We start from the raw sequence: 18,770 nt of genomic DNA, 5'->3' as shown, positions 1-18,770 counted from the left end.
CAGATCATTCATTTGGATAGTTGTTACAATGTCAATATTCTCAGTTTCCTCTTTTATTTTTAATGCTACTTAGTCATTCTCTGATTTATCTATGCCACTTCCAGTAGCTAAATATCTCAATGGAAACTCTAACTCATAATTTCTTTCTTTATCCATTTTACTAGAAAAGTACTTTCATACAAGTTTTCATTATATACCAAACTAAATTTTCCAGCAAGAAACTGTAATCGTTTCACCTTTATTCTTTGTAAGACATCTATATAGGCAGATTTCGTGGTTGTTTTTCTACATGTTTGTGTTTTTGTTCCATTTTCAGCGCTGTTCTTCTTCATATAATTGCCATTTGGAACTTTGTTTTGCAGACTTCACAGCACTAGGAACTGAACATGTGTTCAGTTCCTAGTTCTGAGAACTCTGAAAATAAAAAGTTCCAAATGACAATCATAAGAAGAAGAAGAGTGCTGAAACTGGAACAAAAACACTTGTGTGACAACAGCCATGAAACCTGTCACTGAAGATATCTCGCAAAGAATAAAGGTGAAATGCCTACAACAACTAAACTTGTGTTTCATTCATTTGTAAGTAGAGGGTCCAAAAGTAAAAATTATCAACATACCGTAATATTATACACAATGAGGATGGGAGGACTACTAAAGATGAATATTTTGTATTCCATTTATACAAAAAATCTGTACCTAAAATCACACCTATGTCCAGATCAGGTTTCACTAAAAATTTACATTCCAGTTGCTGACATGCTACAACTTTTGGCCACCTTCCCAACAGCACCCATAATTCTAATTCCTGAACTTGCTTTATTACTACCCCTTCTTTGTCTTTAAACAACTCGCCAAACATTTGGCAAATTCCATTTCGTTCACTCCCACTGTCTAGTAAACATTTAAAAAGTGTTGAACAGTAGCCAAAATCACAGGATGGTATACTTCACTGTTACTTACCCCCATGTCTTCTTCATGCAACAAATCCTCATTAATTCCATCATTAGAAAAACTGTAGCCTTGATCAACAAATTTATTTTCAGTAACAGTTAAGTAATACATAGCATAACCTTCTTCCCTTCCAACTCCGGTATTTCCGAGCACTTTCTTATCATCACTGTCTTTACATATATCATTAATTTTTTTTACTCAACATATTTTCCTCCTCATTATAAATAAATGCATATATTTCATCTTCTTCATAACTATTTAATACTTCACTCACTCCCCTCACCACTATTTGAACTACTATTAGTGTCCTGTCACTATTTTCAAATTCTTAGCTGATCAGCTGTTCGGTTGGACCAGAAAGCAAGAAACTTTAACTGTTTAGTTTTCTGCAATTACTAACACTTTTTCATAGCAACCTGGAAACCCTTTTGATAATATGTCTTGCAGTATTGAAAAATCTTCTCTTTCATTAGTTTGCTTTTTTGTCACTTATTTGAATTGTGTAGAATCTTTCCCACTGGAAACAGTTTTGCCTAGTACTAGATGTGGTTTAGGTTGTGTTTTTTTACTATTTATATCTGAATTAGTACTGTTTACTGTTATTTACCAGTGACTCTTTTTCCGTAGCTAGTACATATGCAAGCCTCAACTGGAGTAAAACTCAGTTTCACTGGTGGGGTCTATAATTGTTATTATATTTCTCTCACAACATGCACAAAATCTTAATTTGTATGGTAAAAATGAAATTTATATGAATAATTTTGTTACAGGACAAGGAGTAATGTGAAGCTGATAATTCTCCCTCCATTTGAAGAATCAGACAAAATTTCTGGGGGAAGAACTGAAGGGTATACACCCTCACTGGCAACTAGGCATACAGAAAAAGAGTTTGGGAATAATGTTTGCAATGTTCTGATTGATTCAGGGCCTGTCCAAAATATTCAAGATGATCAGGTGATGTTTCCAGTTGAGCATACCCGTCAATCTCCCATGAAAGATTATTCACAGGATGTCTCTTTGCCATTGCGAAGTTCATTTGAACCTTTGCACTTGGAGAAAATGGTAACATATACAAAAGGCTGTAACCATACACAGGATACTGGACCTAAGCCTTTGAAAGAGACATTCACTACAGATGTTCCTGAACTGGAAGGAAAGAAATCTGTTATGTTAGATCCACCAGATAACACATTAAATTTGGAGAAAATGACAACATACACAAATGAAGATGACTCTTATTTGCTAGGACCAACTACTGTATCAGGTCAAGGCTCCAGCCCCAAGCATTTAAACAGTATGTCCGAACCAGAGACTCATGCAGAGCATCAAGGAAATGGGTCTGAGCCGTCAGACACAATAAATAAAATTAATACAGAGATTACTCAAAATGTAGTGTCACTGAAAATACCTGCAGTAGAATTGGAATGTATACTGGACCACAAAAGAAGATTTATGCAATATATGAACAATAATCCTCTCTACATGAATTCAGCCAAACCTTGGGTAATTGTGTCGAGGTAAGTTGTAATGCACTAGTAACTCATGTAGGAATGTGTGGTAGCATGAATCAATTTAGTGGCTCAATTTTATCTCTCTGATAGATGGCCGATAATATACTACAATTCCAACTCACAAGGAAAGTATTTGGGCTTGAGCAAACACATTTACTCCACAATCCATTACGGGATCATTTAAAGGTCCCTTTCTAAACCAGTCATATTCGTTTGTGTGCAAATCTCTGCAGTCATCCATTAGACGCCACTGAGTATGCCATGCCGAATTCGACCTTTGCCTGCTGCTGTGCCAGTAGAGAGGGCACAATGTGTGTGTTAAGTTGCATTTTTGAAGTTGTTTGTGTAGTGAAACATCAGCTGGGTCAGTAGTTGGTAATCAGCCCTGCTAATTTACTGTGACTGGTTGAGATGAAGTTGTGACAAACTCTTCTTTCTGAAAATGATATTAGTGTACAAGGTGAATCATTCACATGTTTTCTATTATCTATTATAGTAAAAATATTATCACTGCTTTAACACTTATACATAATAATGAGTCTTGAAAAATAAACCGCAAACAGCTGTTGTCTGATCCTTTAATAGTACTATCAGCCCACAATGTCGATGCAGTATATAGAACAGACAGTTAAGAGTTTCAGGATCAGATTGTGATAGCACCTAAATCTGACAAATTCCAGATCAGCGTTGTGTACCCATAAGAGAACAGAACCACACTATCACTTATTTTTCAAATAACTTAAAAATGTTACATTCCCAGCCGAAAGGCCATACTTCAAATATATTAGAAGAGACTGAGATTGTGCGAAGTAGGAAGTATCATACAGAATTTATTCTAAATAGCCCAACTGAGTTGAAGCACTATAATGTACCCTCCAAATTTGATTGTCTACAATGTAATTAGTTGAGCCATTTTATATTTCAGTAGTCATTTTACTGCACTTTCTTTTAATGATGTCATGCACTGTCCATTTCTTCCTAGTAAGCCCTGCATGCCTGTTTACTTGTTATACTTGTTACTCACATGTACGCTCAGTATTCTGCCAGCAACTGGCCATGATGGTTCTCACTGACACATATTGCATCCTTTCCGGTCAGCCTTTAAAACAACAATTCTTATTTACATCTTATTACTAACTATTAACATTTTTAATTTCCACATGTGCTGTTGTTCTTTATTTAGGTGTACCTGAAAATGGAACTTCAACATTGTGAAACCGATAGTACTATTAAAGGATTGTACAACAGCTGTTTGCAGTTTATTTTTCAAGAATGGATGCCTTCAGTTACAGATTCCTGTAATATAATTATGGTGCTAGTGATGATAATGACAGACACCTCACTGCAAGCAGTAGTGATGTGGCAAGTTTGAGAAGAGGCAATGGAAGCAGTGAACGTGAATTCGAACCTTCTCCTGATAAGAAGTTTGAAATCAAATGTGTTATCACAGTGTTTGATGATAACGCGCTAGAGAACATTTATAATGATGGCCATTGTGTCAGAGGTTTTGACATATATGACAACCTCCTGAAAAGATACTCTAAACTGAAAGTTAAAAGTGATATAAAAGCATACTGGGCTGTGTGGTGAAGAAAAGAAAAAGCAATACAGTTTTCAAAGGAAATAGTATGCTGCAGTTCAATGTCGTCAAGCCACATGTTACGGTGAAGTTTTATGAAGCGTAGAATGCATTTCTTCTATTCATTATTGGCATTTACAACTTCGGGCATTGCATGTAGCCAGAAATCTCAGGTGCACGAACTTTCCAGTGTCACAGCGATTTATTACTAATTTGAAAAATGAGATTAGGATATCATCATAGCATATAACTATGCTCCAAGTGTGAAAAGATAAGCATGATGAAGAAGAGATGATTCAGAGAGCTTAAACATTTGTTGCTGAAGTCAATGTGCATATCATGACAAATAACATCAAAATGGGTTCTGTATGGAACTGTGATCAGAGTCAGCTCAACTATGAGCTTTATTCTGAAAGAACACTAGCCATGAAAGGGAAGAGAAACATTGTCTCAGTGTTGCAATCAGTTAACAAAGCAACAAGCAACTACATGATGATATTGCTGTATCAGTGGACAGATAATTAGCAGACAAAATCTATACATGCTTCCAAGAACTAAGGGAAAGATTTGATCCCATGTGTCAACAGAAATAGAAAAATTGCCCCTCCAAATGTCTTTGTAGAAGCAAGTGTGAGCAGGAAGACAACGAAACAACATAAGAAGGTGTTTTTCTTATTGATTTTGAATCCACATTTGCTGACAAAGTCAGTAGTACTTTGTGACTCCTGGTCTGGTCGTAAAAGATGTAGTTTTAAAAATCATTCCACCTAAACCTACAATACATGCACAACCTCTGGACACGTATTTCGGTAGGCAGTATAAAATATATGCCAAGGGAATAACAGACTTTCTTAAACTACATCCCAGGAACATGCATCCAGAATTGCATTATAGATTCATGATCGTGAAAATCCAGTCTATCAATTACAATCAATTATCTGCGGAAATATATAGACCAGTACTTCATTACACGTGGCAGAATGATGGCTACGATATTGGTAAAACTGTGGACTGCTTCAGAAGTGTCATTGACATGGCATTGAGCACTGATATTATAGAATGTGCCGCTATGATATGTGATCAGCGGGCTTCTCTTCACTGTGAGTTTGTAGTGATTCATATTGCTTTGAGCATTTTATTGAAAGTACTCACTGCATTTATAGTTCAGATATCAGCTTTACATTTGGCTTCTGCAGTGAAATCTAGAGCATGTTTGCAGTCTTGCAGAAAAATGACACTCACCAGCTCATTGAGAGGTACATAATGGTCCTGTAATAAAAATTTCTACAGATGTGCATGTTCAATGCAAATACTTTCCTTGTTAGTTTCTTAACTGATTTTGCTCCTTTCATAGATGATAAACAATATCAGTAGTGGTTTTTTGCATTATTTTGTCTGTGTAATAGGTAAACATTGACTCCAGTTTGTCAAAGGAAACTTCAGTTGAGAAAACTTGTAAATCATGAGACAGAACTGCTGACTAGAATTTACCTTCAGTAGGCAAAGTGTGTAGTCCTACCGATAGATCCACATAAAAGTAAAAGAGAAACACTACCTGGCTTCCGGAACTACTGGTACGTTCATGAGGGAGGAGAGAGGGATGTGTTGGGGAACGTTAAATAGGAAGAGCAGGTCACTAGTGGCCTGCCTTTCCTTTTAATCTTCCCCTTCCAATCACCCTCTCCTCTCTAAAGAAGGAACTTGTAGTTCTGAAGTCTAACCTGAAGTTGTGTGTGTTTGAAAGGGGTCCTGTGTTTGTTTTTTGTTACAAAATACAGTCTCTGATGATTAATTTATGTTAAAATCCACTGACATCACATAAAAAAGATGAATTGCACTTGTTTGTATGAAGATATAATAGTAGTTTTTTAGGCTGTATTGTTAATACCAAAACAGGCTAAACCCTTTCCAAACAGAGTTACATGAACGTGACAAAAATCTCAGGATGATCATAAGTGTAACAAGCTAGAAAAATTAATAATTTAATACTTGTTACCAACAGACTCTAACCCCCAAAAAATATTTGAATATTCTACTCATTGCGAGAGCCTCTTATGAAACTGCAAGTCAGTTCAAAAGATATGGGCTATTACGCAAAAAAATAAAATGAAACCTGTCCGTCCTCACAGTTGCAACCAACTTGACAAACATACACAACCAGGTTGTTACAAGATCACATGCCCTGTCTGTCCCAGTTTTTATGTAGATAGGACAGGCAGATCATTTACCATACAATGCGATGAACACATGCCAACTTAACATTTAAATGTACATCATAAATCTGGAATGGCCATTCACCTTTGTGACAGGAAACGCAGCCTTCCAAACATCAATAAAGATCTCATGATCTGTCATGGACAACCCTCAGGCACAAAACTCAACTCACTAGAAGCAGTAGAAATATATAGTCGAGAGATTTTCCAACCCCCTGACATGCTAAATGAATGGACAGATAGCAAATACAATAAAATATTTTCTGTATCCAGTAAAGACCGTCCCTTAATACAACAGCCCCACAAAAAATAATGAGCATAAGTCCCTTACACTGTCTCAAATGTTGCGCAGCAACTATTTTACGTTGCATAGCTGTATAAAATAAAAACACCATCACAGTTAATGCAAGAGCATCATGGAAGCAGGACAAACAAAGACTGCCCAGACAAAGTAAAATAAGGAGTGAACTGTTTATAGAGTGCACGCAGAATAATGTGGCCAGTAGATGTGCCTTCGGCAGGACAGGCATTGGGGGAGCGGTAGTGATGGGGGTTGTAGGCAGGCAGTCTGTGTGCTGGAAGGCAAGTGCTGTTCTAACTGAAGCCTTTGCTCAAATTTTTTGTAAATATTAAGTGCAGCCCCTCCACCCCCCCCCCCCCCTTCCCCCCACCTGCATGGTGACCATCCAAATAGATCTATTGCCATGTCTGCTTTGTTTAGTATCTGAAAAGAATTGTGCTGAAAATATAAAAGAAGCAATGATTTATTTTTGCCAGACTTGTGAACCATTTGTAACTTTTCAGAGAAACGTCATGAGTGGCAAATTTTGAGTAAAACCATCATTTCCCTCTTTGCCATTCTAAAAAGTGCTTCTTTAGCCAAAACACAGCAGAGTTTACACATCACCACCTCATTAACATACTGTGCAGACACAGTTGTAGGAGAATTCTGAAACAGTGTTGTTAATTTAATTAAGTGAGGAACTGAGAACAAGTAAGATCAATAGCTTAAGAAAAAAACACAGTACAAAAATAAATGTGTAATGTCTTCACTTATGTTGTTCCAAAACCCATAGCATTTCTCTTTTCTCCAGTCATCGGTGGCTCTTAAAAATTTCATTCTTTCATCAAAAAAGTCTGCAGTTATTGGAATAACACAGTAAATAATGAAGTTTTGCTTGAAAACTATATGGCAAAATACTCTCTTCCTTGCGTGCTATCACTTGCGAAAATCACGTTTCAGTACCTCAACCTGTTTATGAAATGTGAGGAATGTTATGGATATTTCATTCTGGCCTTATCACTGGCACACGAGATTGCAAATGAGTGTGTTACACAAGATCAATTTCCTTGAGGTTAGTGATAGAAAGAGATCTCCACCTAAGTCTAAAGGAAAATTCAATATGATAGCTAAATTTCATACACAGCAACATATTATTTATAGGCATCAAATGCAAAAGCATAGCGACCCCTATTTTTCATTGCAAACATTTTCGAATTTCACTAAGTGTCCTACTTAAACGCAAATATCCAATAAGTATGAACATCAATGAAATTGTGTGTACATCATCATGAACCTGATTTGTTGTTGTTGTTGTTGTTCTTGTGATCTTCAGTCCGAAGACTGGTTTTATGCAGCTCTCTTTGCTGCTCTATCCTGTGCAATCCTACCCAAATAACTGCAGCAGCTTACATACTTGTGAATCTGCTTACTGTATTCATATCGTGGTCTCCGTCTACAAGTTTTATTCCCCACACATTGACATGTTTATTATTCTGAAGTAATTATAATGATTTCTAAATCCAGGTTCTGTAACTTTTTATGGAATACCAATTCATTTTTCATTGTAAAAAGAAAAGAAATTGCTGTTTTAAACAATGCTTGTTACTCATGTTCCGGTTATTGTAAACTACGTGAGGTACGACATCAACAGCAGATTAGGCTCAATGTTAATCAAGATTTTATCAGGCTCAGTGTGATGTCGTTTGTGCTGCAATAATTAGTTATAAAGCGCAGTCATTCATTTCAGCCACATAATTTCAGTAGAACTGATTAACCTGCTGAGTCTCTATTAGTTGTGAGCCTACCATCTGCACTAAGTGTGATACTGCAATGTACTGCCTTCAACCAGTGAGCCACCAGAAGACTTACTTCCAGGCGCTGGTATCCTCCTGCCATGGCTGTCTATGTTTCAAGCCTGGGATTCTGCAGCTGCTCAACCACTTTCACTCGTGTGGGCAAACTCTAGTGCTGTCCGCCTCCACTTGTGAGGGCAGGCACTGAGAGCCACCTCTTCCAGACTGGGTCCACGGCATGATTCTGCACACCCTGGCATGCCACATGTTCAGCTGTGTGACTGTCTTTAGTTTGCGTATCAGCCGCTGTGGGTTGCCATCTGCTACAGGCGTTAGTAGCCTTGCCACATTGCTGGTTCATAATTCCACTGGCTGAGAGGCACTGCAAGCTGCCAATGACAACAAACATCTTGCTGATAGCAGCAAGTTCTTACCGACTGTGCACAGCTTACACCTGTGATGTGTCATTGTGACTGTTGTAGTTTACTATGCAATAAAGTGAATTTTAATAATGCTGTTTTCATGATAATATGTCAGTCAACAATCTGGCATCACTGCCTTACTGCCCAGGATAGTGAATTACTGCGTCCTGACCACTGACAACTCAGTTGCACCACCTATCATAAAGATCTTCCACTTCTGACCACTACAAGTGGTGTCAGAGGCGCCTGTCACCTCCACAAATGGTGACAAAAGTGAGTGCTGTGACATCAACCACTGCCGATATAAATGTCTGTAGCTGAATCCTGGACCATGTCTCCAGCCACAGTGAGTGGCAGTGAGAATCTGCACTGGGATTAGTAGGCTTGATTGTTTTTTCATATTTGTGATTTGTGAGCAAAAGAGATGAACAGGAAGCAGGACTGTCATAAGAACTTGAAGGTGGAATTTATGAAGCTGGAGGAACCAGCCGACTTATTGCAATTCCTCAGGAACACAAGAGAACATTATTCACAGCTAGTGAAGTGCACGCAGTGTAACCTATTAGGCCGCAGCACACCATGTGCTGAGTCAGCACCAATTGAATATCACACGTGCAATTGCTATGACTATTTTGCTATATAGTGTACTGAGTCAGAATGGCTTATCATTAGGCATGAAGTGTGGAATTTATGTGTTAATATTACAATTGCAGATATTGTGTTGTTATCTCTGTGCGTTTGTATTTTGTCTTTTTTTTTGTACTGTTTACTTTTCCTTTTGTCATTGTTGTGGCTTGATGGCTAAGAGTTCCACTATGTCAGAGTTCGAGACACAGAGTGTTTCCGAGGGGGAGGCATTTGAGTCTTTGATAAATCAGGTAGCACACTTTAGATACAGAGCGTTTCCAAGCGGGAGGCATTTAAGTCATTGATAAATCAGGTAGCACACTTTAAAGACAGATAACACAGAAATGCTACAGAAGAATGCTGAAGATTAGGTGGGTAGATCACATAACTAATCAGGAGGTATTGAATAAAATTGGGGAGAAGAGGAGTTTGTGGCACAAATTGACTAGAAGAAGGGATCGGTTGGTAGGACATGTTCTGAGGCATCAAGAGATCACCAATTTAGTACTGGAGGGCAGTGTAGAGGGTAAAAATCGTAGAGGGAGACCAAGAGATGAATACACTAAGCAGATTCAGAAGGATGTAGGTTGCAGTAGGTACGGGGAGATGAAGAAGCTTACACAGGGTAGAGTAGCATGGAGAGCTGCATCAAACCAGTCTCAGGACTGAAGACCATAACAACAACAACAACAAAAACCACAACACAGAAATGCTTAGGCAACTAGTTGCTGTGAGAGAGGATATGGCTTTGACCAGTTTGACCACTCCATTAGATTCAGCTGCTGCCAGTTTAGTTACTCTCTTTTCGGGCAAGTCAGTGGAGGATGTGCTGTCATTTATACACTGATACGCCTAAACATTATGACCTCTGCCCACTGCAATGTTGGATGCTACCTGGTGACATTATGGGCACACGATGCGATTAAAAAAAAAAGTGTGTAAGCAGAGCAGTCACGAATGGGGGATCACCCTAGTGAAGATATGGGCTGAAAATGGGGAAATCTCTTGAGATAAGTGACTTATACAAAGGGCAGGTTATTATTACACAGAGCCTGTGAACGATTATCTCGAAAATGGTGAGGCTGGTCAAATGATCATGCATTACTGTCATGACAACCTACGGAAAGAGATAGGACCGTGAAACTACCACTAGGCGCTAAATGGTTGGATGTCCACAATTCTTCACAGAACATAGGGTTTGGAGACTTGTTTGCTCTGTGAAGTAGGATATATAGTGATCTGTGTCATCTCTGCACGCCATCTCTGCACGCACAAGTGTTTCACAGCACACCATTCATTGTACATTGTTGAAAATGGAACTCTGCATCAGATCACCCCTATATGTTCACACTTTGACCCAACGACATCATCAATTACAGTGTTAGGTCGAAGTCAGCACGAGACCATCAAGATTCAACTGTAAATTAATAGAAACATGTTGGCTCTTTGGGTGAATCACATTTTTTTACACTAGGTCACTCGTCTCCATGAACACTGTCATTGAGGTGAGCAGCAGCTTGAAATGTTTAGTGTGCCATGGACACCAACTGATTGGAGCAGTATTATTCTATGGAAGACATTCTCCTGCACTTGCATGAAACCTGTGTTGGTAACTGAAGACACATTGATAGCTGCAAACCCCCTACATCCCTTCATGCTTGATGTTTTCCCTGAGGGTGAAGCTATCTTTCAGCGTTATAGTTGTCTGTGACTTTTAGTCAAAACTGTGCTGAAGTGGCTTGAAGTGCATTATAGTGAACTCACATTGATGTCTCAGTGAACAAAGTTACCTGATGTAACTTCTATGGAACCCATGTGGGTCACTTTCGGGCACCACCACCGCTTTTGCAAATCAATGGTCCCTTTATTTACGTAAATTGTATGAGCTGTGCATAGACATCTAATGCCACATACATCCACGAACCTACCAACAAACTGTTGGATCCCTGATATGCAGAATCAGTTATGTATTTCGTTCCAAAGGCTGACAAATAAGCTATTAAGCAGGTGGCCCTAATGTTTTGTATTATCAGTGTAACTGACCTAGTGGCAGCCACAAGGCTGGGTTTCTGGATGGATGAACAGTTACTGCAGATGAGGAAGCTGCGTTTGACAGGGGAAGCAAAGGCATTTGTCTGTTACCACACAGGGTTGATGAATGTTATTACATTGGAGCAACTAAGAGAGGGTCTTGAACAACAGTAAAAGAGAGCAAACTAGCTCAAGATTCTTTCTGGTACAGTTGAGTGCGGTATTGCAGAGACAGAACAAATCAGTAAAAAGTCTGTCAGCAAAATAAGAAAAATTAATGTGAATACATTCGAGTTGAAGGAGAATGATGAAGTATACAAAGTTATTCTCCAGGAGGTGGAATGTAGGGCACTGAATGCTTTTCTAAGGGGATTGCCACCCCATATGTCAAGGAAGGTACAGGCAGGATCCCCAAAGGACCTGGCTGCTGCCGTCCAAATAGCCACAGAGAGATAGAGGTAGTAAAGAGAGTAGGGGATAAAGAGGTGTGTTCTCTGCTGATATAAGGTGTTACAGATGTGGATGTCAGGGGCATATCCAGAGGTAGTGATGCGAACCGCAGTGTACAAAATAGGGCGTGGTGGGGCTCCAGCAGCAAGATTGTAAACAATGGAAGACAAAATGGGCAGAGGCAGAATAATCAATCGTTAAACACCAGTGGGAACTCCAGATCCATAAGACAGTATTCCCAGCAAATTCCAGTGCTACGAAAATGTATGCAGAGACAGAGTGTTGTGAAGTAGACATTGTAAATACTAACAGGAATAGATTTTTGTTACACACAGGGGCACATGTGTCATTGGCAAGTCTGGACCTCTTGGATAAGAAGCGATTAAATCCTTCATGTTGTATGTTACGTGGGGTAGGGAATAATGATGTGAGGTCACTGTGTTCAGTGTTGTTCAGTTTTCACGTTGGGATGAAAGGCTGTAGCAGCTCCTACCAGTTCCTGACTAATCGACAAATTAGGATGCCATGACAGATTACCGCATTGGACATGATAATGGTGGAATGTTTCCTTGGTCTTATTTCCCTATTGGGGGTGTAAGAAAGGAATAGACCATTGAAACTGTCCGGTAGTCAGCCCATAACTTCTGCATCTTACTAAGTTTCAGGATGCTATTATCATACAATTTAAGCTTTCACAGCCGATATTGTCTTCACTTAAAACTTTCGGGCTGATAGGCCATGGTCGAAGTATAAAACTCTCCCCTGATGTTTCGTCTCCAACTGTGGGAGACATCCTCGGAGGTACGTTGGAGGATGTCTCCCGCAGCCGGAGACGAAACGTCAGGGGAGAGTTTTATACTTCCACCACGGCCTGTCAGCCCGGAAGTTTTAAGTGAAGAGGATTCTCTTACTTTTTCTCATGGTCACTGTACAATACCAATGCTGCAAGGGTCCTGTTATCCAGTACACTTGAACCATGTCACAATTTCTCCCCCATGTACTTCGATTGTTGCATTGTAGATGCTGAAAGAGACTTCCCTTATTTCAGTGGAATAACACACTTAGAGAAGTTGAACTAAATGTGTTTCCTATAATGTACAGCTCAACTTCTCTTAATGAATCTACTATAAATGAGTTACATTCCAGCTAGATGTTGTCATGTGTCCATCTCACATGAGACTCGGAACAATAATACAATAAAAACAGAACATCAATGCCATCATGATTTATTTGGTGTCATGGAGGTCATGTGCACTCCATGCCTTTCCCTCATGGCCCCAAGGAGCAAACGACTCCACCCAGCTGGTAGAAGTGACAGGTGGCAGCCCACATCACTGATAACACAGGACCAGTTCAACTCCACTTGCACAGACCATCAGAAAGCCTCCTGAAAGTGGAGTGCTTCCTATTTAATAAACTACCTTAACCCACAAAAATCTTTTGTCAGTCCATGGATATCAAGGACGCAGAACATCTCATTCTATGAATGACATGTTACACCTCAACAGCACAAGTCGTTCTCTGCAAATTGTTGCCTACAGAGGGCTTTGTTGACCAGCCCATAACGAGAAGGTCCAGCAAAGCTCTTGCAATATCCCTAGCTCAACTGGAAGAGGTTTGCTTCCTTGAGTCTTGAAAAACTGTCTCAATGCCCCATTTGGCTTTCTTCTTTCCTGGTCACAATTTCTAACATGCATACAAAATGGTTTTCACTCCAACTTCTGTGACTGCACTTTTTACAGATGTCCATTCTTCTTCAACGGATTTACCTATTGAGCTATTCATTATATGCAATATCTATAGCCTCAGAGAACTTTCAAGCATATCTCTTTATTCCTTAGTACTTCTATATCCCACTTCTTTGCACATTGATTCTACGTGCTAGTCTCTTAAACTTCAGCCTACTCATCATCATTACTAAATTGTGATCTGGGTCTATATCTGCCCTGGTGTACACCGTACAATCCAGTATCAATTGCGGAATCTCTGCCTGACCATGATGTAATCTAACTGGACTCTTCACATATTACATGGCTTTCCCACATAGAGCACCAGCTCTTCTGATTCCTGAACAGAGTATTTGCTATAACTTGCTGAAATTTATTGCAGAACTCAGTTTTTCTCCTCACTCATTCGTGCTACCAAGCCCAAAACCCATAAACCTTTCTTCCCCTACAACTGCATTCCAATCTGCTATGGCTATTGTATTTTCATCTCCCTTTACATGTTGAATTGCCCATTCAATATCCTCATATCCTTTTTCCATCTCTTCATCCTCTGCTTGCAATGTCAACATATATATGTGAACTATTATTGTCAGTGTTGGTTAGCTGTTGATACTGATGAGAACAGCTCCATCACTGAACTGTTCACAATAACTTACTCTTTGCCCTACTTACCTATTCATAACAAATCCTGCTCCCATTATTCCATTTTCTGCTGCTTGATATTACCCTGTACTTGTCGACCAGAAATCCTGGTCTTTTTTCCATTTCATGTCACTGACATCCACTATATGTATATTGAGCCTTAGCATTTCCATTTTCAGATTTTCTAGCTTTTCTAACGTTTCAGACTTCTGACATTACACATCCCAACTCTGAACGTTGCCCTTTCATTAGTTATTCAATATTCTTCTCATGGTCACTCTCCCCTTGGCAGTTCCTGCCAGAGCTCTGAATGGGGGCTACTCCAGAATGTTGCCAGTGGAGAGATCATCGTTTCACTTTTCCAATTAAGAGGCCACATATCCTGTGGGCACATTGTGTGTCTGTAATGCAGTGGTTTCCATGCCTTTTGCATCCTCATGCCATTGATCATTGCTGATTGTTCAATCCCTAGAAGCTAAAAACTTTGTAATGAGGATATAAGGATAAATGTCTGTGTATGGTGGCGTAACCGATCCTTAATTTCCTACAGGATGAAGCAGCAAAAACTGGCCACCCCAGATATATCCAGAATGAATCAGTTTTTCAAGGTGTGGTTTTAGCCAAGTTATATTGAACAATATGGTGAATTTCATGATGTTTACAAGTGTTTATAGTTGCCAAATTACAATATCCACTTTGAGGTGTAACCATCACTGATAACATTTATTGTCAACAGTTGAGACGTCTTGGAGATGCAGTCCAAAAACAATGGCCAGGAAGACTGTGTGAAGTGATGCCACTCCACGATAATATCCACATGTGTTCAGCTAGACAGACAAACATCACTATACAGGAGTTGAGTGGGAATGTCATTCCACATTCACCTTATTCGCCTGATATTGTGCCCTCAGATTTGCACCTTTTCCACTATCAAACAACCTTTCAGGAACTTCCTTTCCTGATAAAAATGCACTCTGAATGTGGCTTGACAAGTTCTTCACCAAAAACCCCATGATTTCTGCAGTTGTGGAATCGAAAAATTTACCCCAGCATTGGCAGGTTATTGTAAACAATGAAGAAGAATATATTATTGATGACTGAAGTCTCTGTTATGTGTATCTGTTGTCTTTATTAAACTTATGGAAAAATACTATGAATTTATGCACCAACAATTTTCTGTGGAATTTGATAGATGCTGCTAAGGGAAGTTCAACAACATAACATCAATGGGAATTGGTTAAATAGTATCAAGATAACAGCACTGCAGATCACTGTCCCTCTGTCAGAAGGGGTTCCTCAATTGCCTGCTCTGTTATACCAATTAATGTAAGCAAACATGCAACACAGGTATGGTTTGTGTGTTTTTTGTCACAGCTATCATACCAAGTGCTCAAAATGTTGACCTTGAGCATTTCTATATGCTATAAAGTGACTGTGGAGAAACAATACTGCATGTTGAATTTCATCAGGAGTTAACAGCAGCACAGGCCTGTGTTATAAGGCATTTCATGCCTTCGGGAGTCATCAGTGTTTCCTAACAGACCTCATAGTATAATTTTCACTGCAGATAATAGTAAGTTTGGTAGGTGTACAGGCCTTTTTATGTTTTCTGAATGAACAATCCAATGCTCTCTAAACGTTGACTTGAGAGGATCTGTCATTACATGTGCAGAATGGAGGGACATTCATCATATTAGTACCACACTGATTGCATTATGGCCAGTGGGATGTCTTCCATTAACTGCGGCAGCAACATATCTTAAGAACTCGAGATACATGAGTGTATTTACATTCTCCCAATGAAAGAGGGCCATTGATGCAGTCATGAAAAATAGCACCAAATGTTGATAGACTGAGACTTGTTTTTATCTACTTCTTTGAATCAGTGTGGATTTCCAATGGGCAATAAGTGTATATTGAAAAGGTTGATTTGTTCTTGGTTTGCAAATGCTGCATCTTCCCTATATAAAATTTCACATAGATACATCACATCAATGTGCACTTGTTGTAAATAAGTTCCAAAACAGTTCCAAAATTCATTGCCAAGAAATTTTAGATGCAGAAAAATATGAAGAAGGTGAAATGAGATGGAATTTAGTGTTTGCAGAACACTTGTTTTGTTGATGCCTGTCATATTTCTGAGATGCCTCTTAATTACATTTCCATTTTGTGTTACTACTGATAGTCTCATTTCTTCCGTCAGTTGCTCTTCTTTTTCCTTGGTTTATTGTATTCTCCATATTCCAGTTTCTAGAACTTTTTTTATGATGTTTACAAGGACAGATAATCAGTGTTTGACATGATGCTCTAATAGTGTGGTGACATTTTCCATAAACAATATTCACTTTTTGTCTGTTGCATACATTGTGGTTGTCTCAATAGATTTATGAGCAAGTTATCTGGTTGCTACAACAGCAGAACACAGACTGATGGGCTTAAAGAGCACACATAAACACAAGAACCATATGTGATTATTACCTTAATTGGTATAATAGGGCAAATGCTTGTGGAAACTTTTCTCCTGATATAGGGACAGTGGTTTGCAGTGTTTTTATCTTGAGTCCCAAACCTGCTAAAAGGGATGGCCAAAAACATTCGCGTAAGGGCGTTGCTGCAATGTATATGCAACATTGTGTGAATCCGATTCAGGTATATAAGCACAGACATGTAGACAAGTGATTAATTTGGCATTCATGTCTTTCTGATGTGCATGCAGTAAATATGGAAACACAAACTGTGGCAATGTTATTACCAAACCTGTTAAAACAGAACCAACATCTGTTATTCTTTTCTTGGCTGCTGAAGGACAAACAGCAGTAGGCATCCTTTGGAGAATGAAGAATGTGTATGGGGCAATGTGTCTTTTAGAAACCACTGTTGTGAAATGCTGCTCCAAGTTACATGCGACAAGAGATGCTGTTGCTTCATGATAATTCAAGCTCCTGTATTGCAAATGTCGTTACACAGTAGTTATGCCATCTCGAATGGGAGACACTCAAACACCTGCCCTATAGTTCTGATCTCTCCTCATATAACATCTCCAGTTCCTTAAAAAAGGCCTTGAAGGGTTGATGATTCCTGTCAGATCCGGGTGTGCAGCAGGCAGTTACAGATGATGTTTTCCCAAATGGATACCTTCAACCTGGCATGTCGGTTGTGTAATTACCTCAATGCTGTTGACGATTTTCCCTGTTTGGTAAACCAATTCCGGACTGTACGGCCTTCGAGCAGAAACTTCTTGATCACGCCTTATGTATTGTTGAAGTTCTCTTAGAAGCTCCTTTCAAAAGCTGCAGAAAAAGTATATAGTTCCATTAGGAAAAAACCAACGTCAGTGTCATAATTCGAAAACTGTTCTTGTGAACATAAAGAAATTCACCATATTGTCTGTTATAACTTTAAAATACTTATTCATCCCGGATATATTTGGGAGTTATCTGTTTTAGCTGCATCACCTGTACAACAGTATCGCCGAGGGAGACATTTTGTAGTAAGTAAATAATGAGTAAGTAAAATATGCACTGCCTGTTACATGCCATAGTCTTTTGATTAAGGGTCAAAAAATGGTTCAAATGGCTCTGAGCACTATGGGACTTAACATCTGAGGTCATCAGTCCCCTAGAACCTAGAACTACTTAAACCTAACTAACCTAAGGACATCATACACATCCATGCCCGAGGCAGGATTCGAACCTGCGACCGTAGCAATCGCGCGGTTCCGAACTGAAACGCCTAGAACTGCACGGCCACTATGGCCGGCAATTAAGGGTCATTTAGCCATGAGAAGATGTGTGACATTCTACCCCCACCACTTCCTCTCGTTTGGATCTGCCATTAATATCACTTACATTGCTCTTCTTCTTGTCACACTACTCTAAATTATTATTATTTCTTTCCTTTCTCAGACGTTATGTCTGGTTAAAAATGGAAAGTGACGCGGACCTTGATCAAGCGTGAGTTCCTTTTAACTGTGTGGTATATGTTACACTGCATTTAGGAACTTTCGGGTAATTGAACATGTATCAATAATTACAGATTTCTGTAGTTGCATATATACGTTTGGATGTAGCTGTATTGCGTTGATGTACTGGTGGATATTGTGTGGTATGACTCCTGTAGATGATAGTATAATTGGTATAATGTCAACTTTATCCTGATGCCATATGTCCTTGACTTCCTTAGCGAGTTGGATGTATTTTTCAATTTTTTCTCCTGTTTTCTTCTGTATATTTGTTGTATTGGGTATGGATATTTCAATTAGTTGTGTTAATTTCTTCTTTTTATTGGTGAGTATGATGTCAGGTTTGTTATGTGTTGTTGTTGTTTTATCTGTTATAATGGTTCTGTTCCAGTATAATTTGTATTCATCATTCTCCAGTACATTTTGTGGTGCATACTTGTATGTGAGAACGTGTTGTTGTAATAGTTTATGTTGTATGGCAAGTTGTTGTTGTATTATTTTTGGTACATTGTCATGTCTTCTGATGTATCCTGTATTTGCTAGTATTGTACATCCGCTTGTGATGTGATATACTGTTTCTA

At 39.0% G+C, this 18,770-nt stretch overlaps 1 protein-coding gene across 11 annotated transcripts in view; it reads left to right on the top strand.

Annotated features, from left to right (window-relative positions):
- LOC126241561 (uncharacterized) overlaps positions 1–18,770 on the top strand; it is a 296,723-nt gene that overhangs the window by 122,598 nt on the left and 155,355 nt on the right. For 9 of the 11 annotated variants that reach the window (XM_049948016.1, XM_049948017.1, XM_049948018.1 and 6 more), the window contains one exon: positions 1,721–2,467. In XM_049948016.1, coding sequence (XP_049803973.1) covers positions 1,721–2,467 — 747 coding nt within the window. Of the gene's footprint in view, positions 1–1,720; positions 2,468–8,411; positions 8,518–14,964; positions 15,286–18,770 lie in introns of those variants that run through there. The other 2 variants (XM_049948025.1, XM_049948019.1) reach the window with 2 other exon arrangements.

The sequence above is a fragment of the Schistocerca nitens genome, chromosome 1 (assembly GCF_023898315.1).
Source record: "Schistocerca nitens isolate TAMUIC-IGC-003100 chromosome 1, iqSchNite1.1, whole genome shotgun sequence".
Classification (NCBI taxonomy): Eukaryota; Metazoa; Arthropoda; class Insecta; order Orthoptera; family Acrididae; genus Schistocerca; species Schistocerca nitens.
This window is presented reverse-complemented; position numbering and strand designations above follow the sequence as displayed.